This window comes from Phyllopteryx taeniolatus, chromosome 5, assembly GCF_024500385.1.
Source record: "Phyllopteryx taeniolatus isolate TA_2022b chromosome 5, UOR_Ptae_1.2, whole genome shotgun sequence".
Lineage (NCBI taxonomy): Eukaryota > Metazoa > Chordata > Actinopteri > Syngnathiformes > Syngnathidae > Phyllopteryx > Phyllopteryx taeniolatus.
The window spans coordinates 19141509-19150874 of NC_084506.1; the positions used below are offsets into that span (position 1 = coordinate 19141509).

Below are 9366 nucleotides of genomic sequence, written 5' to 3' on the forward strand. Positions count from 1 at the left end.
AAGGAGCTTCCCTGAATTGCTCAGTCATTCACAAGCACAGATGGGGCGAGGTTCACCTCTTTGTGAACAAGTGCGTGAGAAAATAGTCGAACAGTTTAAGGAAAATGTTCCTCAACGTACAATTGCAAGGAATTTAGGGATTTCGTCATCAAAAGGTTCAGAGAATCTGGAGAAATCACTGCATGCAAGCGGCAAGGCTGAAAACCAACATTGAATGCCCGTGACCTTCGATCCCTCAGGCGGCACTGCAGCAAAAACTGACGTCAATGTGTAAAGGATATCACCACATGGGCTCAGGAAGACTTCAGAAAACCAATGTCAGTAAATACAGTTCGGCGCTACATCCGTAAGTGCAACTTGAAACTCTACTGTGCAAAGCAAAAGCCATTTCTCAACAACACCCAGAAACGCCGGCGGCTTCTCTGGGCCCGAGCTCATCTAAGATGGACTGATGCAAAGTGGAAAAGTGTTCAGTGGTCCAACGAGTCCACATTTCAAATTGTTTTTGGAAATTGTGGATGTCGTGTCCTCCGGGCCAAAGAGGAAAAGAACCATCCGGACTGTTATGGATGCAAAGTTCAAAAGCCAGCATCTGTGATGGTATGGGGCTGTGTTAGTGCCAATGGCATGGGTAACTTACACATCTGTGAAGGCACCATTAATACTGAAAGGTACATACAGGTTTTGGAGAAACATATACTGCCATCAAAGCAACGTCTTTTTCATGGACGCCCCTGCTTATTTCAGCAAGACAATGCTAAACCACATTCTGCACATGCTACAAAAGTGTGGTTTTGTCGTAAAAGAGTGCAGGTACTAGACTGGCCTGCCTGCAGTCCAGACCTGTCTCCCATTGAAAATGTGTTGCCCATTATGAAGCGTAAAATACGACAACGGACACCCCAGACTGTTGAACAGCTGAAGCTGTACATCAAGCAAGAATGGGAAATAATTCCACATACAAAGCTTCAACAATTAGTGTCCTTGGTTCCCAAACGTTTATTGAATGTTGTTAAAAGAAAAGGTGATGTAACACAGTGGTAAACATGACCCTGTCCCAGCTGTTTTGGAACGTGTTGCAGCCATAAAATTAAAAGTTAATGATTGTTTGCTAAAAACATTCAAATTTATCAGTTTGAACATTAAATATCTTGTCTTTGTAGTGTATTCAATTAAATATAGGTCGAACATGATTTGCAAATCATTGTATTCATTGTGGCAGCACGGTGGACGACTGGTTAGAACCTCAGCCTCACAGTTCTGAGGAGCGGGGTTCAATCCCCGGTCCCGCCTGTGTGGAGTTTGCATGTTCTCCCCGTGCCTGCGTGAGTTTTCTCCGGGCACTCCGGTTTCCTCCCACATCCCAAAAACATGCATGAATTGGAGACTCTAAATTGCCCGTAGGTGTGAATGTGAGTGCGAATGGTTGTTTGTTTGTATGTGCGCTACGATTGGCTGGCAACCAGTTCAGGGTGTACCCCGCCTCCTGCCCGATGATAGCTGGGATAGGCTCCAGCACGCCCGCGACCCTAGTGAGGAGAAGCGGCTCAGAAAATGGATGGATGGATGTATTCATTGTATGCTGTGTTTAACACAACATCCCAACTTCATTGGAATTGGGGTTGGATAAAAACCACACAAAAAGAAAGTCCAGTAAATCTACTGTGATGACAAACACTTGACTAGACTTGAGCTTAAAAGAGCTGCAGAAGCTTAAGCAAAACATAATTGTCCGACTAATTAATCTTTGGTAATCAGTGATGTGATTTTAAGTGGTCTTACACCAGAGGGCCTTCACTTGTTTGAGCACCGTTGTCTTACTGTTTCTCAACCGTATCCTTTCCTTTGAGAGCACGCCCCCTCTCACTTTCCTTTAATTAACAGTATTCTCTTGGAGTGTTGATTGGAATTGAGAAGTTCATTCTTTCATTCTAAGGACATGCCTGCAAGGGAGTGATAGCAATAAATCATTCAATAAAAAAAGACTGTTGCCCATTGTGTCAGTCAGTTTCCTGATGGATGTGCATTTTTTTCTCACAACCATACATGTGGAGGAATGTGAGAGCCTCCATAACTTGCTGAGTGTGCAAACATGGAGCTTTACCAACAGGGGGATTATGATTGGATCACTGGCCCGACTGAGTGTCAGTGGCAGTGGTAGTCGAGTCAAGCGTAAAAGCATCTCATTGACTCGCAGCCAATTTGCAAAATACATATGAGAGAAGCTGATGGATGGAGTAGAGCTCGCGGTAAGGCCACTCCCTCTTCTGAGACCCCCTTCCCGGTCGTGCCACATCCACTCCAGGGCTGATCGATATGGCTTAGTCAAGAAAAATGATAGGCTGCGCTGCAAGGCTCTGGGTAATATCATCGTCTCTGTCGTCTTAATTAAAGATGCTATCGTCCAATTTCTAGTGTTTGCCTTTGACTTCAGAGGGAGGGTGTAACATGAAATAGAAAGTTTAGACTAGACCAACACGCTTTCTGTCTTGTGGTTGAAGTTCTTCGCAGTTGGTAGCAACACCTAAATAATTAACTTGGTATCATTCCAGTCTGGTAGTTTGGCATTACATCTGATCATAAAACAGATGATAGACTAACTTCCCTGTAGATTAGTTTTAATTTTGCTTGTACATACAAAATAATTACAAAGAAACATTTTGGCTGCTAGCAGCAATGAGGTCTGAGCACTCCACGTTGGGTCAAGGTGAGTATGCAGTTATGGTATCTATACAGTACTGACAGTAGGGAATCCTTTGATCCATTCAGGGTGTGACCTTTTTTGCACACAAGACGTTTGGTACGGCACTGACTTTGTGGAGTTGAATTGTTAGAGCAAACTGCAATCATGTTTTGTCCGCAAGCATGACGAAGACGAAGGTAGTTTTCTTTTCCAGATTGGTACCAGCAAACTGTCTTGTTGTAGTTAAAATGGGGCAGCAATCGTGAAAATCTCTAGGAGGTCATTTTTTGAAGGAAACCATGGAAATGGCCGCTTCAAACTGAAACCTTTCTGTATTTTTTCAGGCGTGGCTTTTTGAGCCTTTTTATGGGTCTACTTATGGTTCATGTTGCTGAGTAAAACTGGCTTTGGGGGGTGGCATTTTAAAAAGTAAAAAAAAACTGAAAATTTAGACCTGGAAAAAGAGTTTTTGCATTTGGGAAACCCCTTAAAAAAACAACATTCAATGACGAACCTATTTCAAGAAGCCCTTCGCACAACCGAAAGATCATCACACAATTGCTCTTAAGGTTCTTCTACATGTTACTACCAGATTTCATTGTAATGCGACTCATTACGCCGAGACTATATGAACGTAGCTGGTGGTAACTTAAGGTTTAATTGCAGGCAGAAAAATACATGAACATATGCCACTGAAATTAGTTTATTTTTATTCCATTGTGGCACATGGGCTATGTTTTGTCCGTATAGATGGCACGGGTTAAGTGTCAGCCAAAGCACATACTGTACATCTCATTTATCACCACATTCCTTCTACTATTTCTGCTTTAGTCCCAACTACATATTAAATTCAGACTTGAAGTAGGAAGAATATGGGGGTAAGCCTTAGTGGAACAAACCCTCGATGTGCACAGCGGGAATTGGATCGCAGGCTGAAAAATGGTAATCCTACTTGCAGCTGCACCCCCGTCCCTAGTTATTAGGATGATAGCAGTCACTGATTGATCACCTGCAAGCTGTGCGGTGGAAATGCTGCCCTGAAGAAAAGCAGCAATAACAGTGCAGTGCCAGATTTAAGTGGATTGCCTGCACTGTTTGGCCTTTGATTTTGAAGTCGTATGCGGGAGAAGTGTGCAGACATCATAGCGTACTCCCACTTTTTACTGTCAAGTCTGTGGCAGCAATATCGCAGCATCAAATGATCCTTTGTGGTAATTTTATAGTGTAGTGTACTGACTAAAATGTGTTGAACTGTATTTGTTTGAATTGCTGTTGTGAAAACTAGTTAACGGCACGGTGGCCGACTGGTTAGAGCGTCAGCCTCACAGTTCTGAGGACCCGGGTTCAATCCCCGGCCCCGCCTGTGTGGAGTTTGCATGTTCTCCCCGTGCCTGCGTGGGTTTTCTCCGGGCACTCCGGTTTCCTCCCACATCCCAAACACATGCATGAATTGGAGACTCTAAATTGCCCGTAGGCATGACTGTGAGTGCGAATGGTTGTTTGTTCCTATGTGCCCTGCGATTGGCTGGCAACCAGTTCAGGGTGTACCCCGCCTCCTGCCCGATGACAGCTGGGATAGGCTCCAGCACGCCCGCGACCCTAGTGAGGAGAAGCGGCTCAGAAAATGGATGGATGGATGGAAAACTAGTTAAAAGTTTGTTTGGTTCTTTGTGTGGATGGATACTGGGGTGTCCTGTGTTCCGAGGGGTCTGTGAACATTTCAGGTTTTTTTTTTGTTTTAATGATTGATTGAAGGGGTGGTGGTCCAATGGGATTGGGGGAAGGAGGTGGGTCGAGGGGAAAAAGAGCGGGAGATGCAGAGGGAGAGTTTTTTTCGGGGGGTGGGGTTGCACCTGGTTTTTGGAGGCGAACGGATGTTTTGGACTGTTTTCAAGGCGAACGGACTTTTGCCTGTTGGCAACGCGAACGGATTTACTATTTCAAAGCCACGGGTCCTGCCTGCTGAACGCCACGGGTCCTGCCGGTTCAACGCCACCGGGCTGCCACTTCGACGCTACGGGATCCAGTCGCTGTGCCTACTGAAGCGTTTTGAGGGCTCATTCCTACGACAATCGGTTTGGGTTTCTTTTCCCCGTGAACTGAGGGTTCAACGGTTTTGTTTTGAGTACTGCCTTTGAGGGCTACAATAGGAATAGCGTCACATGAGAACGATGTCCTTTTAAAAATGTATTGATTGTTGAACTCGAATGAAAACTTTGTAATAAGGGCGTGTTACTTCTACAGTTCCTATTTCTGTACTGCTGTACTGCTTCTGCCTTTCACTGATATTGATTTTCTAACGCCATGCTGGGCCTTATGTTCCCCCAGGTAACCGATAAGATGGCGGCTCGGGGAGCGACTGGGCACAGCTTCCTGGTGACGTGCTGGCAGCCCATTCTGATCCTGATGCTGAGCGCCGTGCTGTCTGTCTCTACCACTGGCTGCCCGTCCCGCTGTGAGTGCAACATCCCAGAGCGCACCGTGATGTGCCACCGCAAGAAGCTCATGACGGTTCCCGAGGGAATCCCCGCAGAAACCCGGCTGCTGGACCTCAGCAAGAACCGCATAAGAAGCATCAACCCTGACGAGTTCGCCATCTTTGCCAACCTGGAGCACTTGGAGCTCAGCGAGAACACGATCTCCACGATTGAACCCGGCGCATTCAACAACCTTTTCGGTTTACGGACATTGGGGCTCCGTAGCAACAAGCTAAAGCTGATCCAGCTCGGGGTCTTCACGGGCCTGAGCAATCTCACTGAGCTGGACATAAGCGAGAACAAGATCGTCATCCTGCTGGACTATATGTTCCAGGATTTGTACAACCTGCGTTCTTTGGAGGTGGGCGATAACGACCTGGTTTTTATCTCCCACCGCGCTTTTCACGGCCTGAGTAGCCTTGAGCATCTGAGTCTTGAGAAGTGCAACCTGTCCTCTGTGCCAACAGAGGCCTTTACCCACCTGCACAGTCTGATCACACTTAGGCTGCACCACCTCAACATCAATATCATACGGGATTACTCATTTAAACGTCTCTTTAGGCTCAAAGTGTTGGAGATTGCCAATTGGCCATATTTGGATACAATGACCCCAAATTGCTTGTATGGATTAAACCTGACCTCCCTGACCATAGCAAATGCTAACCTGACCACCATTCCTTACATCGCCCTAAGGCATTTGGTATACTTGCGTTTTCTTAATCTTTCCTATAACGCGATCCATACCATTGATGGAAATAAGCTCCACGATCTTCTGCGTCTTCAGGAGTTTCACCTGGTTGGAGGGCGACTGGCCATGATTGAGCCCTACTCATTCCGGGGTCTCAATTACCTGAAGATTCTCAATGTGTCTGGGAACTCCCTGACTACTTTAGAGGAGTCCGCATTCCATTCAGTAGGCAATCTGGAGACTCTGGCCTTGTATGACAATCCCCTGGCCTGCGACTGTCGCATGTTGTGGGTTTTCCGGCGACGCTGGAGACTCAACTTCAACCGGCAGCAGCCCACCTGCGCCTCCCCTGAATTTGTCCAAGGCAAAGAGTTTAAGGACTTCCCGGATGTCCTGCAACCCAACTACTTCATCTGTCGCAAGTCCAGGATTAGGGATCGCAAACCGCAGCAGCAGTTTGTTGACGAGGGAGCCATCGTTCACTTCGCTTGCGAGGCGGACGGCGATCCAGCTCCGGTGATCATGTGGCTCTCCCCGCAGAAGAAGTTAATCACCAGCAAAACAATCGGAAGGATCTCTGTGTTGCCAGATGGTACCCTTGAGGTCCGCTACGCTCAGATTCAGGACAATGGAACTTACATGTGTATAGCAAGCAACGCGGGCGGAAATGACACCACTCTGGCTCACTTGCACATTCACAGCTACTCGCCTGATTGGCCATTCCAGCCCAACAAGACTTTTGCTTTCATCTCGAACCAGCCTGCAGAAACTGGTGCTAACGACACGCGAGCCAATGTCCCTTTCCCCTTCGATATAAAGACGTTGATCATTGCGACCACAATGGGCTTCATTTCCTTTCTGGGCGTCGTCTTGTTTTGCCTGGTGCTGCTCTTCCTTTGGAGCAGAGGCAAAGGCAACACAAAGCACAACATCGAGATTGAGTATGTGCCGCGCAAATCGGACGCTGGCATGAGCAGCAGCACGGTGGACGCTCCCCGCAAGTTTAACATGAAAATGATTTAAAGAAGCGGCCCTTGAAAGGAATTAAAAAAAAATGGTCAAGTAGACATTGTTGAGCACTAAGTACTGGATCCTGGTGTGTTCACATGGAGAATGACTAAAGAACTTTAGAAGGGCAGTCGCTGACTTTCAAATGAGAGGCAATGAAAGCATGCCCACCGCAGAAAGGCATTAGTGAGGTCTATATGGCTCCTGGGCTGATTTTATTGAAAGTCATGTTAGTCATAAAAAGTTCATGTTCCTGTGGATCTATACCCATCCAAGCTGCCAGAATGCAAGAGGTAGATTGTGTGGCCACTGCTGTTTTGTGTCTGTGTTTCTTTTATTTTAATTTGCACCTCCCACCCCCACACCCTGAGGCAACATGCCAAGTTATGAATGATGTCAGTATGGGATGAAACACAGATGACGCATTTGAAGTTCAAAATCAATACATTTAATCTGATCAGTGTTTGAACTGTGATTCTTTTGTCCTACTTTATGATTTTGACCGTTAATAGTCTGATTCATCAGTGTCACACCCATTGATCAGAAATGCCCTCATAAGTTAAAGGACATGTCAGAAGAAGAGGACACATTGTTTGGATATTAGTATGAAAAGAAATTGGAATTGATGCACAAAGGGGCTTTCATTTGGAAATAGCAAGATGGATCTTTATGGGAAAGCAACATTTTGGCAAATTTTTACAAACAAGTACACATGCAAAAAAAACAACAACAAAAATTTGAATAAATATTGATTATATTTTTGTCTTTGAACATGAAAATGTATTGGTCTTTTTTAATTAACATTTTTTAATTACTTAATTACAATTTATCACCATAGAAAAATTCCAGCTACCGAAAGTTTTAGAATGTTACAACTCTTAAGGTACAATAACAAAATTCCCCCCCCACCCACCCACCACCCCCCAAAAAGCACAAAACATTTTGGACATATTGAGAGATTTGAGATTCAGTACGGTAATAACAAATTTTATTGTACTTATAGTCCTACTCATAACATTATTTTTTAGGAAAGGCCAAAAAAAAGCAATTTTTTAAATCTGTTTAATGGGAATAAATTAAAAAAAATGTTCTTTTGTTTTTTTGATTACACATCACTGAGGATCAAATTTATGTTACAATGTAACAGTGTTGTAGGTGTAGAAAAACAAAGAAGACGTACTTTTTCGAGTCACTGCACATTGTTTGAAATACCTGACATGAACATACAGCTTAACTTCTGCATCCGCATTTTAGAAGATGAAAGAACACTTAATTGGTAATATTGGGAGAACGAACTTGTCAGTGATTACCATATCAAATTTATGTTACCACAGAGTCAAGAGTTGGGGAATGAATCAGAAAGAAGTCTAACTATTTATTTTTGTGGGCAATGCTGTATCTTGATAATTCTGCTATTGAACAGCATTTGGTTGTCAAAAATAATGGTATCATTTGTGTTGGAGATGATTGTGAGGAGGAAAAGTTGACTTCCATTGTTTTTGTGCGTTTAATATTTCATCCCTGGTATCATCAAAGCCATAGAATTGATTATCTACAGGTTTGCTTATCCCCATGAATGTCACCATGTTAGTCAGAAGATGTAAAGAGACTTACTGTCCTCTGTATGAAATGCTGAGGTTCTTCTCGCCTTAGTTTCTCAATTGAACACTGTGGACAGCTGGCTTTTGCAAAAGCGCGTGAGGCTAAAGAAGGCCAGGTTCTCGATAATGGACCTCACTACTGACAGAGATGCGGTAATGGGCTGCGAAAATGCGAACGGCGGCAGCGACACAGATGGTTTCACCCGTGGATACAATGTGAAGCAGCTTTGGTGTAATCCCTTTTGCATAAAGGAGGGAAAAAAAAGACAAAACAACCGTGCAAATGGCTCACGGCTTATGAATGCTGTCTGTGTGTTCAAGGTGTGGCTACTGTACCCAGCATCTTTTGGTCCTGAGTGAACTAGGATTCTGTATGTTTTTTTTTATTTATATATTTTTTAATTCTTCCCCCCCACCCCCCTTTTTTTTCTGACCCTGGACTATATTGATCATGTAGTCCGAGCCAACTTTTAAAAAAAAAAAAACCTAAAAAAATATACATATGGAAAAAAATCATTCAAATTGTTCTGTGCAATAAAGGTAATATGCAGATTTTTTTTTTTTAATTAACACAATTATGTTGATGTTGAATTGTTGACAATATGGTATGTTGTATTAAACAATCTATGGAATTTTTTAAACACACTGGTTCTGTCTTCTTTTACCACAACGATTTTTTCCTAACTGCAGTGGTGCCTTGAGATACAAGTCATTCCGTGACCACGCTCGTATCTCAAAACAATGTTATCTCAAATTATCATTCCCATTGAAATGAATGGAAATGTAATTCATCTGTTCCAGAAAAAAAACATGGTAATAACATTTACTCTCCACATCACCTGCAAACAGAAAATACAAGCATAAAACACGGCTATCCCTATTATATTGGCCTTCCTTTTTCTTTTTCTG

At 43.8% G+C, this 9366-nt stretch overlaps 1 protein-coding gene across 5 annotated transcripts in view; it reads left to right on the forward strand.

The window, feature by feature from the left end:
* The window catches only part of lingo1a (leucine rich repeat and Ig domain containing 1a), a 135688-nt gene extending 126586 nt beyond the window's left edge, over positions 1-9102 (forward strand). For 3 of the 5 annotated variants that reach the window (XM_061774043.1, XM_061774044.1, XM_061774042.1), the window contains one exon: positions 5012-9102. In XM_061774043.1, the coding sequence (XP_061630027.1) occupies positions 5024-6871 (1848 nt within the window). In that variant the 5' untranslated portion in view covers positions 5012-5023 and the 3' untranslated portion in view covers positions 6872-9102. Of the gene's footprint in view, positions 1-1387; positions 2362-5011 lie in introns of those variants that run through there. The other 2 variants (XM_061774041.1, XM_061774040.1) reach the window with 2 other exon arrangements.
* Positions 9103-9366: the final 264 nt, after the last annotated feature.